The following is a 13,197-nucleotide window of genomic DNA, read 5'->3' on the forward strand; positions in this document are numbered from 1 at the left end:
CCGAACAGAGGTAAGTTACCCAGAAACTTTATAACAACAAAACCTATTGATTTATTTATTATCATAATCATACCACATATTTAATATATCCAATTTAATATACACAATTTATATATCCATTATGGTTGGTAAAATTAACACAATCACAACAATGTTCATCTTTTACTTTCTGATTTGATAAACCTTAGATAAAAAGTGTTGTCTTTTCTTTTTTGCCATAAGAGACAGAACACGGTAAGCTCAGCTGTGTCCCTCAGGTTCGTCCGTCCCTAATAAAATGACAGGAAACATAAAAGTATGGAATTATTGCAGAGATAAGTGTTACTTTCAAACAAAGTCTATGTCCTTATATTCTGTGGATATTCAACTATGTATTTGAATATGGTTTGGGATTAAACAGTGTACTACCAAGACAATGAATGTGCAGTATGGAGTTCTTTCACATTAAAAGTATTTCATATACAATGTAATACATCATGTGCAATAATTTGCTTTAATTGTTAGAAAGTTATGAAAACAGGTCTATACCTGGTAGGTAAACTGTTCATTCATAAATAAAGTCCAGCTCAACAAGTTTCACACTGCAACAGCTGCACTAACGTTATTTCTGAAACAATAATCTAATAAAACATTATTACTGAAGTCACTCACAGTAACGTAGTCAAGCCAAATAGGTTGGCGAGCTGAACAACTTTACATAACGTTAGATATCTAACTTGATGATATTCACTAAACACACAGTCGACTTCAGTTTAAAAGATTTATGACCATAAACTCTAACGCTTCTCTCTGCCGTGTGGACGCGTCATGTCGGGTTAATAACTCTCGTCCCTCCCGTTAGCATCGCCGTTACTGCTGGTATCTTGCCTGGAGGTTAGCGGCGCTAAGCTAACCAGCCAGGTACAGACACAATGATACCTGCTCATCACTACTGACACGTAAATCAAAGACAGTACTTTACTCACCACAGACACTGCAGCACAGACGTCTTCCACTTCTCCGTCAGGACATCAGCCGAACAACAAACGATGATATTCATCCGACATGTGAGTGAAAACTCCTCCACAGACTCCGCTCGTGCTCGGTGACGGGGATTAGCCTGTTAGCTCAGGTGAAGCCGAGCAGACCACAGGCTAACAGCCAGAGTGACGAGCTAACGGTGACGTCACGTGTCAATCAAGTGATAATTATTCACAATTTCAAACCTCTATATTATCTAAACGAGTGAGTAACAAAAAAATTCACCCCCCCCCCCCAGAGTCGTCATGAAGGAAGAACTTACTGATTGAGACTAAACTCGTTTTTTGAACCTGGCTGTAAACACGTTTAATTCTGCTCTAAAGTCGGGCTTTTTAACATGGGAGTCAATGGGAATTGACTCCCTCTTGGAGCCAGCCTCAAGTGGCCACCCAGTGAACTGCAGTTATTTGCACTTCTGTATTGGCCTCATCGCTCAGCCCGGGATGTTGCCACTTGGTGGACACCCGCAAATCAAAGCATAACAGGAAATCAAAAGAAATACAGAATCTCTGTTCGCAGTTTAATTTTGAAGGGATCTACTCATGGTACCGATAGTCATTAATAGGTCAGTTAGCCGGCGAGAAAGGTGGGCAGTGTTGGCTTTAGTTCCATTTGTGCTGGTGAATTCAGAGAATACTGTAATGGGAATTTTTACATTTGTGAATGTTTAATTGCATTAGCAGACATGTATGTGGAGGACTTACCAAATGGTTCACCAAATTGTTTATCTGAAAGGGCAACTTTAAGGTTTAGGATGGTTGCTTAAGAGACTTGAGTTTTATGGCTTCTCATGGTATCTCTGATTGGGATCTCACACCTGGGGTCTCACAGGGGGGGGGTCATCCACAGAACATGTAGTAAACAAATGGACAGGATGTCTCCTCCACTGAGTGAAACTACAGGAGGGTAATAAATACCTTTGCATGCTTAGTGGGAGGGGGCTGAGAGTTATAAGAACACAGATTCTCCTGTGTTCTTTGCTCATTTGTGTATGTCATTCAGATGATGTGTACTGATGAGTCCATCTGCAGATGCTGAATTAAACTTTCAGAAAGAAGTGTTTGACTTTGTGCATGTTTCACAGAAATTGCCACCACAATTTTCAATCACGAGTGACTACTTTGAAACCATACTCACCTCTTCCATAACAGTTTGGAACAAACTGCAAAATAGTCAACAAATCATCAAAGATCACTTGCACCCCACTTCCATCTGTTGAATCACTTTACCACAAATGCACCATCACAAGGGCACAAACAATAATCACTACAGATCCATTCCCACCAAATCATCCCATTTCAAAAATAGTCTTTCCCCACAACCATAAGGACTCTGAAGTCTCTGCAACAATCCTGATGTACATGCATTTAAAACTCTCTGCACCATTACGTCACTGTATGTGATATTGTCCTGTCCAAATATTGTGAAGTTTCATTTTGAAGTGTCACTGCTGTCCATGTCAATTTCTATTATCTTTGTCATGTTTGACAAGATTTTACATGCTGAGCAAAAAAGAATTCCAACAACTTTGTTTCGTAGTCATTACTACTACTTATTCAGAGATGAAACATTTAAATTGATGCATCCCTTGCACCTAAATAAATAGCTTGTATGCATGTACAACCTGTATCAAAATTTCTGATACATTCAAAATGAGAAGTGAAACCTGAGCATAAAGTCCAGAGTAATGTTTGCAGTGCTCACCTGTGAAGCCATCTCTTATAGTATGTGGGCAGGATTGCATCCGGGCCTCCATGTTGAAAGCTGCTGATGAGGACCTCTAGACAGCTGACAGTGCGAGCAATGAGTTGTGCGCAGCTGAGCGGTTCCAGACTGCAGTTATACTGTGTGTTGTACTGCTGGATCAGGTCATTGATGCAGACAGTTGGATTGCTGTTTGTCACATTGAACCCACAGCCTGTAGAGCACAATATGTTTGATTGTGTTATTCTGAGCAAACAAAATGAGACTATTTGACTGGTGCATACTAGATAAAATATTGAGAAGGATTGTATAATTACTATAGTTGACTAATTATTTGTCCCACCCCTTATCATTATAAATAGACAAGTTGTAAGTTGTATGCAGCCCCTTTACTATGACACAAAATTGATCACGAATGGAGCTATTTGTTTCTGAAACTTGAAAATATCATTTGACTCTACACAGTCCCACTGCCTATGGTCTATCTCCAATTGCTGAAAGACAATGGTCGCTGGTTGCTGATCAACCTTGAGAGAGCTGGCTTTCTCATAAGCATTAATCCATATTCATTATCCATTCTAGGATTATTGTTTATTGACTATTAGATTGTGGGTGAACCACAATGCAAGTTTTTTTTCAGACATAATAGAATTAGAAAAGGAACATTCTGGTCTGCTGTAACAGCTAAAGAGCAGTGCTTTGTTCAAAAGGAGAAGACAGTTATCTGTTCTTTAAGAGGTTGCATTATTGATTAAATGCACACTTATTTTGCCATTGAAATAATGACTACATTGGTCACTCACTTCTAAATGTGAATGAACCAACAAAAATTCTCATCAGTTTCATGGTTTACTGGATGGGGAATATGTTGCCTGTTCACATGTTAGACAGTAGTGTGGGGATTCTCATATACAGGAATGTGTGTTTTGTTTCGTTTGTTAGTTGACAAATAATGTTGTAATTGTGCAGAAAATCTTACCATTTACCTGTTTTGGACAATTCAGTCCCATGAATTGACAGCACACTATATTTAAATTAATCTGTGACCATGCACTCAGAGAAATAACTTTAAGCTTTTACAGGGTTTGAAGGTGCACAAATGTAATCAGCCCAAAAGAGGTGTGTTTGTTTAATTATGAGATGGTAGATATATTGGTGAAAAGCTGATAAAGCTTTCAGGGAAAGCCTCCAGTTTCTTTAGCTGTAATATAGGGAGGGTTGTTACCTATGAGCAGATGAAAAGTCGATCCTATAACAGTGGAAGTCACCAGTACTCCCCCAAGCTTCATCAGGTTACTATAGTAGATGTCATTGGGCCATTTCACTCGCAGGTCTATGTCCTGACAAAGGTTGAAACATGTTGAAACATGAAAATATTCATCTTCATTTAATATTTAATGCACTGAAGTTCAACATACTGTTACTGCAGCCACATATTTGAATGTCTTTGGTGTTTGTAGTGTATGGGCTAAATTACATGAGATAGGGTATTATACATGAACGAACTGGTAAAGGGAAGTGTGTAGGCTGCTACCTGGTATCCAGGCAATGTGCGAACAGCCTCCACCACTGCCAGAGCAGCTAGGTGCTGGAGGAAGGGAATCCTTTGCCCGAGCCTGGAGCTCAGCTCAACTTGAATCTTTAGAGTGAACATAGCACATCCCAGAGGGCTGAGCCAGGTGTTCTTGCCACGACCTGAAGCAGTAGCAAGCAAAGGAAACATGTTACACACTTCTGACAGTGTGAGTGAATATTAAATGTTCATTTATACATTGAACTGAAGAACCGACCTCTTCCCTGGCTTTGTCGACCAGCTACTGCTATTAAACCCACATCTTTTGGTAAACGTAGAGTTAACCTGAAGGGAGACAAAAAGAATCAAGCCATATTAAAACCTACCTATCACTAGTTAATGATATTCTTTGTTACATCTTTAGTTAGGGACTTTCCTTTAGCGTTACCCTTTCTGTTGCCCTTAGTGAAAAGATTAAAATCATAATTTAAATTACTATTGTCATACTTTGTACCTGGACCCAACACTGAATAGTCTCATCAGCGACTAGTTAGCTGGGGCATAAGTACTTTGTTGGCTTTTCTAAAAAATGTATGTAACTAATATAATTTATTAAAATACTTAATAGTTTTAATTCTTTGTCAATTTGTCTTGTTCATCTTGCTCCTATCACTAATGCTTTTCTGATTTTCCTGGTTCCCTAGTGTTTCCCTGCATGTTGAATTTTGAATGTTGTTTAATTTCTTTTGGACCGTTTTGGGGTTCCTCATGGCACACGGCAAATTGACTCTTTGGGCCACCTAGAGTCTGCTCCTCGGCCTAGCATGCAATATGCTAGAAACCAGACTCAGGTGCCCAGCTCAAAGCCTTGACTGTCCTGCACTATTATTGACCTACAGCCTGCTCCTTCCAGGGATGCCGGAACAGGGTCCTGTCTAATGTCACTTCGTTTTCTGTGTTCTATTGATTGGTTGGCAGTCAATCCAATGCCTAATCCTACTTTCTGGTCAGTGGTGAAGCCAACGCCTGTAGGTTTGCCCAGTTAGTGTGAAGCCAAAGCCTGTTCCTGCTCCCCGGTTGGTGGTGAAGGTGGCACCGGTTCCTGGTCCTTAGTTGATGGTGAGGTGCCATGCCAGCCCCTGTTCCTGGTCCCTTGTTGATGGCGAGGCCAACACCTGGTCCTGTCCGTGCCCTGGGTCCCTCATCGACTGCAAGGTTGATGCCTGGTCCCATTTGTGCCCTGGGCCCCTCGGTGGTGGTGACATCTCCTCTGCTGTGTCCACCTGCTCAGAGCCCCAAGAGACACAGCCATGCACCTTGGCTCTGCCCGTTGGTGTTGGTGATGTAGAATGATTCACACAGTCTGTGGTGCTGTGAGCACACTGCTACTATGTTAGATTGGTTATAATCAGCTCCAGCAGCTGACAAAGGTTTATCATTCGCTCTGATGAATCTACACTCACCGGCCACTTTATTAGGTACATCTAGCTAGTACCGGGTTGGACCCCCTTCTGCCTTCAGAACTGCCTTAATTCTTCATAGCATAGATTCAACAAGGTGTTGGAAGCATTACTCAGAGATTATGGTCCATATTGACATGATAGCATCACGAAGTTGCTGCAGATTTGTCGGCTGCACATCCATGATGCGAATTTCCCGTTCCCCCACATCCCAAAGGTGTTCCATTGGATTCAGATCTAGTGACTGTGGAGGCCACTGGATAACAGTGAACTTGTTGTCATGTTCAAGAAACCAGTTTGAGATGATGTGAGCTGTGTGACATGGTGCATCCTGCTGGAAGTAGCCATCAGAAGATGGGTACACTGTGGTCATAAAGGTATGGACATGGTCAGTCCCAAGTCAGTGTGATCTTTGACTAACACACACAGACTCAATTTTACAGATCTCAAACACCCTGCTGCATCTTTAGTTTAAAGTTTTACCTTCTGAATTTGTAATATTTGTGTTGTGCAGCACCCTCCTCTCCATCACCACTTCAAACGAGTCCAGTTTGCAGCAATGATGGAGCCAGCCTTCTTAATCAGCTTGTTAAGTCTGTTGGTGTCACCGTCTCCGATGCTGCTCCCCAAGCAGATCACAGCAAAGTTTGCTTATCCCTTTCTTATACACAGTCTTCAGTTGGTCTTCCACTTTAGTCCGTCTTCGCATAGCATAGATATTATTAGTTGATGTTTATGGCAATTAATCTCCATTTCTTTATCAGTGAAGCACCTGCACAAAAAGTGGGCAGTCAAAGGTGGGTTTGTCATTGTTTCACATGTTGGCTGTATCAAAACAAACTCTCCCCCTCTCCCACCTCTCCTCCACTTTTTTTCTCTTCGCCCCACATCGTCTGGTTCTGCTGGAGATTGTCTTCCAGTTAATTGTCTCTCCACAGTTGCCAAACTGTAATCTGTAATCGGTCTCAACTTTTCTTTGTAAAGTGCCTAGAAGTAATATATGTTATAATTTGGGGCAATACAAATAAAACTAAATTCGATGTCTCTCAATCTGACAGATTTTCTGGCAGAAAGACTTGCATGCAAACAAAATGCATGACTCTATACATATCCTTGGTGGAGGTCTGTACTCTACTGAATGTGTTTTCCATTTAGTCAAATTAGTTTATTTTATTACTTTTCCTTGTTTTACGCTTTTGCTGTGGTATTGATTGGGTCAGTATTGAGATTTAGTTGGGTATTGTGTCAAAATCGTAATTTCTGTATTGTTACAGCAATAATGCCAAACTTTAAGAAATCTCCTCAAGTCTCTCTTGATATATCATGTTGTACATGAACATAGACATAGACAACTGAAAACAATATCTTAGTTCATGGCTATCGAGAGCAAATAAGACTTAAAAACAAAAAAGGAAAGGGTACAGCTTTCAGTGAGTAAGTCGTTTTTGAATACTTTTTTGAGTAGCTGCAGGTAATGGTGATTAAGGGTGTTGAATTGCATTGTGTAAGCTGTAGGGCTGTCAATGAATATTCTAAATTCGAATATATATTCGAATATTAAAATAAAACGGATATTCGACTGTGAAAATTAATATTCGACTGTGGAAAACAACACATCAGCGGCTGCTTTGTGAGTGGGCACACTGGGACAGTCCAAAGGAGTTGCACTTGCACAGCGTCACTCACTGCTGAAAGTGAGACACGACCAGGGTTGCCAGGCGGGTGGATAAAAATTTGGGCTGGTTTCGGATCGGTTCGGCTGGGTTTTGTCAGATCCTTCTTTCTGCGACCCTCTGTTCAGCAGGTAGCAGTCTCCCTCACTCATTCACTCACATACACACCCACTACAGCTCTGGCTGACGTGCCCCCTAAACTTGCAACATAAACTCCCACAACCTTCAGCTCACGTCAGCCACAGAGACCTGTTATTACCAACTGTTATTAACAAATTGTTTATTTAAATCTGTATGCGCATCGCGCATAGAGAGAAAGAGAGGGGGGCGAGCGACGGAATGGTCTTTTTTTACGGTCTAAGTTTTACGGTTAGTTTTACTTATTTTGTAATGTGTAGGTATGTTTTATGTTAAAACTGAAATAAAAATACCTACACAACTATTTATGTCTCGTTGCATTAGTTTGTCCTCCTGTTATTGACATAATGCGCATGCGCATATATATTCGAATGGTTCGAACCTATGTGTTTTTTTGGAGCGAATATTCACACGTCATTTTGGAGCAATTTTGACAGCCCTAGTAAGCTGATCAGTAATATTACAGCAATCACAGTTGGTCACACAAAGTCACAATTTTGACTATGACAATACCATGCTGCCTGCCTCGGCATGTTTTATTTTAAATATCAAACAGATTCAAAGGAATGTGTCTTACCCTTCTAACAGGTCCATCGTGGACGATACCATCTCAGTGTACAACAGGGTGTGCCCGAGTAGACTGGTCTGTAGGTTTTTTCTGTAGGTCTCCATTCTGAACTCTGCCCAGCTCTGAGACTCGGACGAGTCAGTCACCAGGTCCAGAGAACCCTCACGCAACAAATAACCATCCTGCAGCTCAGAGCAGGATACCATTCTCAGGGCCTGCTTGGACAATGTGAGGCAGCCATTTTGATCTGCTTGTGTCTCCAGCCACTTCAGGAAGTAGGCCTTTTCCTCCTGTGTGGACAACAGGGAAGTAGGGAAGGACAATAACACCATTATTTGTTTCTTTTATATGAAATATGGCAACCATTTCTCTACAGATACACTTTTTACAACAAAGGCCAGACTAGCTGTCAAATGGGCCATTTCATGTCAATTCATCACAATTTTGGATTGTACCATCACAGATTAAAATTGGCATGCTGTTACAGGGTGGTAAGCAGGTGGACCCAAATGCCCGAGACACGGGTTCATGTGAAAAACTTTTTTTAATTTGGCCAAAAACACAGATAGACACTAGGGAACTAGAAATGGCTGGAACACACTACTGAAGTGAAACAAGGTTCAAGGGAAACAGAGACTTAAATACATAAGGGAAGCAGGGATAATTGAAAACAGGTGAAACACATAAGGAACACACATAAGGTGCCGATGATCATAAGAGTGGGAAAACAGAAAAGGAGAACTCAGAGTAACCAACCAAACAAAACCCAAACACAAGGAAAACAAGGTGAATAAATGTCCACAAACTAAAAAGGACGGACAGAGAGACCATGGACAGCTCCACAGCCAGGAGAAGATGCACAGCCCGGCCACAGCGCCACAAACTTATTTTTTTACAGTTTGTAGATGCTCTGTTCATAATTTACTGCCCCTCTCTGTGCCTCTATCATTTGGGTCAGAGCCAATCCGAGGCAGAGTAGGGTGTAATCATGGCAGCAGAATTTGATTGAGAATTGCGGATCGATAAAAGAGGTAAGTTGAGGAACAGACAGATATTTAAATTATGAATTTATTGAACAGCTTGGGAGTAATTGTGATGGTTTACTGGCTTGCAACGAGGGAGAATGGAGGCTCTCTGCCTCTACTGCAATCGGCTTCGTTGAAAACAAATGCACATGGGTAGCAATTTATCGTGGCAACTGTAAACATAGCCACTGACCTCATGAATTTGATTGTTTTTTCAAAATAAACACTTATTTCAATTTTGATTCTTGCAACATATTTCTAAAAAAGTTGGGACAGCAAAGCATTGAACTTGTATACTTTGTAATGTTGCCATCATTCACAACAGTTAAAATACATTAAGGGACTCAAGACACCAAGTGATGAAGCATTTCAGGTGTCGTTTTGTCTCATTCTTCCTGTAAAGAAGTCCTAAGTAGTGCAACAGTACGGGGTGCCTGTTGTCGCATTTTGCATTTCAAAATGTGCCACACATTCCCTATTGGGGACACGTCGGGCTGCACATAGGCCAGTCCAGCACCCCCACCCTCTTCTTCCGCAGCCATGCCTTTGTAATGTCTGCAGGATTTGGTTTTGCATTGTCTTATGTGATGCTCCAAAATCTCTATGTAGTTTTCGGCAGTAATGGTGCCATCACAGAAGTGTAAGTTACTTCTGCTAAGGGCACTGACACAACCAATACCATGACAGACCCTGGCTTTTGGACTTGTTGCTGAAAACAGTCTGGATGGTCCTTTTCATTTTTGGTCCGGAGCAGAAATACTGACTCGTCTGACCACAATAAACGTTTCCACTGTGTTAAGGTTCATCCCAGAAGCCTTTGAGTCCAGGGAAGTCGACGGTGCTTCTGGACACGGTTAACATAAGGCTTGCTTTAGCACAGTCAAGTTTTAATTGGCATTTGTGGATGTAACCACGAATTGTGATGCTTGACAAATGTTTGCAAATGTAAATTGGAGTGGGTCCATCAAGGAGTCAGTTACTTTGTGATGTTTTATGACCCTGTCCATTGACTTCATCACAAGGGAAGTGAGAGCCACAGGTCTGAGGACGTTCAGAGGTTTGGTAGTGCTTTTCTTGAGATTGGGATGGCAGTGGAGTGTTTACACAGCTAAGGGACTGTGCTGCTGTCCATGGAGCTAACAGGATCTGGGACACGCCCCCTAGCTGCTCAGAACAATACCTCAGGACAGTACCACTGATGTTGTATGGGCCAGGGAAGCTGATCTCTCTGGTCCTCTTGAGGGCTCTCACCAAATCTAGTGTGTTGAAGATGAGTGCAGGGTCACCAGGTTTGAGTGAGGCTGTTGCCGCCTCAAGCTGGGTGGAGTTGTCTGTTTCAAACCTGGTGTAAAAGGAGTTGAGATCGTCGGGAAGGGATGTGGGACTGCTACCTGGAACCTGGAGATCCATATGGGTGGTGACAGCAGTAGTCATGGAAGCCATGTTCTTGAGGCCCTGCCAAGCTGAGTGGACGTTCCCCAGTCTGAATTTTCCTCCAACTCATATTTCTACTTCTGCTTGGTGGATTTGAAGGCACATTTGACCTATTGGTTGACATCCTTTTTTCCATCTTGGAGCCAGTAAAGAAGACTCTTTTCCTTCTGTTGATGATTTCCATGAGGTCTTTGGTAATGTAGGGTGGGGGAGTCAGGGGATATGAATTCAAGTCTGTTTAGTAGTACTCTTGGTGCATTCAGTGGCAGTGGCTGCACTAGCAACAAGAAAAAGCTGTGGAAATCTCTGGGGAGATAAAAAGGACAAAGAGAGACTGCCAGGAGCTCGATGTCCAGGGTGCACAGCTCCTCCCTCACGACGACTATAAAGCAGTACTAGGCGGACAAAGGTTTTAAAAAGACTCTATCGTGTGTTTACATAAGAAGATGAGGGATACACATTTAATAGGAAAAGGGTGTTTAAAACAATGAAAGCTACAAAACAATGCTCTATAAGCCAGGACTGGAAATCAGGATCTTGATCATGGTGGTAGCTGATCGCAGAGCGTAATGGTGGATTGCAGATCATGATGGTGGATCCTGATCATGGATAGTGTTGATGGATCATGATGATGGATTGTTAATCGTGGTGGCAGCTGATCATGGACTATGATTACATACATGCTTGATATGCTATATGACTACTCACATATTTTACCATTATTGGCAATAATGCCTCCATTTCAATTGTCATTGCTGCTTCCTTCATTTCTATAAATCTTTCTTCATGCAAAATTGAATTTATGAGTTAATTATTTAGGCAAAGATGCCTAAACCACAACGTGATAAAGATTTTCCTATTTTTTCCAGTTCCTCAGTTCGTTAAGAGTAAAAGGGCCCCAACAGGCAGCCACATGTAGTACTAATGTTGACCAGCATGTTGAGGCTAATACCCCAAAGTTAAAGGAGAGGATTCATAGCGATTCATAGTAAATAAAGAGTGTCACGGCAGATAATGCGTTATTTAGAGGCTGTATTGTGGATGCCACGAACCCTTGCGTTGTATGGATGTACGCCGATCGTGTGTGGATCTAAAAGCGTCCGAAGGACTCCAAGTTACTCCAAACCTTTATGGGTGAGTAGATCTACATACCATATGCTGGAAATAAGGTCAAGGTTGAAAAAAAACCGAACTTCTCCTTTAAGTGGCTCAACAACCATGGAACAGATTCTAGCCAAAATAAAGACTGTAGCCTCCTGTATGAATGAAATGGATGATTCAGTCAGCGGTCGCCTGGATACTGCTGGGTGAAGTTAAAACATCCATCACTTCGATTTAGTGCTCTCTTTCTAATCTTGCTAGCTGAGTGGCCAACCTATAGAAGAGCATGGAGGAGGCAGAGGGCAGAGTTTCCACCACAGAGGACAACTACAGCAACTGTGGTACCCATCTAGCTGCAGTGGACAGTACAGTACACCCTCATAACTCGTACTCGAGACTCGAATATCTTTCCTACATATCAATTTCTACATGTAGTCCGGGATTGCTGTATAGATTTTGCAATTATAAATATAGAAAAAATAAAAATAGGAAACAAAAATTAAATGTAAAAATTAAATAAAAAAGAATACTATCTGCGAAAATAAAAAATACTATGAGCAGATAAAATATATTATAAGCTGGAGGGATTGTACAAAATGTGAAGTTATTGTTATTTGTAAAGTGTCACAGTCAGGCAGGGACATCAGTGCAGTTCAGTTAAGTTAAGCAGTCAGGAATAAACTGTTCTCTATTTGATAGCTTTAGTGAATAAGAAGACTAAACTCAACTTGGATCATACCAGTCAGATTCAAAAATTACTACTTAGTATTATGTAATTTGGTCCAGTCGTTTTCTTGCCCGCCAGTTGAAAATTCAGTACAACAACCACTCGTGTGGCACTATTTTGTGTTATTCATTAATCATTTCAAGATTTGTATATGTCCCTCTCCAGCTCTGAAAAGACTAATGTCAATGCTCCAATTTAAATACTGCATTCACATGAGAGGAGGTCTGGGCCGCAATCCAGACTATGCCAAATGGGAGATGTCTAGGCCCAGATAGGTTTCCTATTGAATTCTTTTAGACATTCTGACCAGAGATTCATCCTATTTTTATGCCTGCCATTAACAGCAATCTAAAAGACAGTGTCCCACCTTATTAGCCTGCCTTTAAAAAACGAAAAAGATCCCCTTGATTGCTCATTTTATAGGCCTAACAGCCTTCTTAATGTGGATTAAAAAAATATTGCAAAAGCACTGGCTCGTAGACTTGAACACTTGCTCGCCAAGCTTAGAAACTCCGACCAGACTGGACAGACCCGAAATCAAGATATGGAACAGGCAATGTACATCGAGCACTGATAGTTGTACATTATTTCAAAACTTCTAGCATTGATAATCTCTTTATATGCCAAAAACAACTAGATTAGGTTATAGGTAACTAGGTTAGGTTCTCTAAGCTAGGCCTTGAGTCCCTATCATGTTATCCAAGAAAACCTGAAACCCTCCCCTTTATTAACAATATAGATCAGATAAATTCTCTTAACAAATACAATAATTTACAACACATTAGTTGCTTGGAGAGATGTGAGAAAATACTTAAATATTACTTCTGTTATTTC

The 13,197-nt window shown here is 41.2% G+C and overlaps 1 protein-coding gene across 4 annotated transcripts in view; it reads right to left on the reverse strand.

The window, feature by feature from the left end:
* hlcs (holocarboxylase synthetase (biotin-(proprionyl-CoA-carboxylase (ATP-hydrolysing)) ligase)) overlaps positions 1-13,197 on the reverse strand; it is a 61,975-nt gene that overhangs the window by 30,248 nt on the left and 18,530 nt on the right. For 2 of the 4 annotated variants that reach the window (XM_069510417.1, XM_020106633.2), the window contains exons 6-10: positions 8,086-8,366; positions 4,515-4,582; positions 4,259-4,419; positions 3,950-4,064; positions 2,725-2,938 (exon numbers count right to left, since the gene is read on the reverse strand). In XM_069510417.1, coding sequence (XP_069366518.1) covers positions 2,725-2,938; positions 3,950-4,064; positions 4,259-4,419; positions 4,515-4,582; positions 8,086-8,366 — 839 coding nt within the window. Of the gene's footprint in view, positions 1-33; positions 2,183-2,724; positions 2,939-3,949; positions 4,065-4,258; positions 4,420-4,514; positions 4,583-8,085; positions 8,367-13,197 lie in introns of those variants that run through there. The other 2 variants (XR_011238647.1, XM_069510416.1) reach the window with 2 other exon arrangements.

The sequence above is a fragment of the Paralichthys olivaceus genome, chromosome 15 (genome assembly GCF_024713975.1).
Source record: "Paralichthys olivaceus isolate ysfri-2021 chromosome 15, ASM2471397v2, whole genome shotgun sequence".
NCBI classification, from domain to species: domain Eukaryota; kingdom Metazoa; phylum Chordata; class Actinopteri; order Pleuronectiformes; family Paralichthyidae; genus Paralichthys; species Paralichthys olivaceus.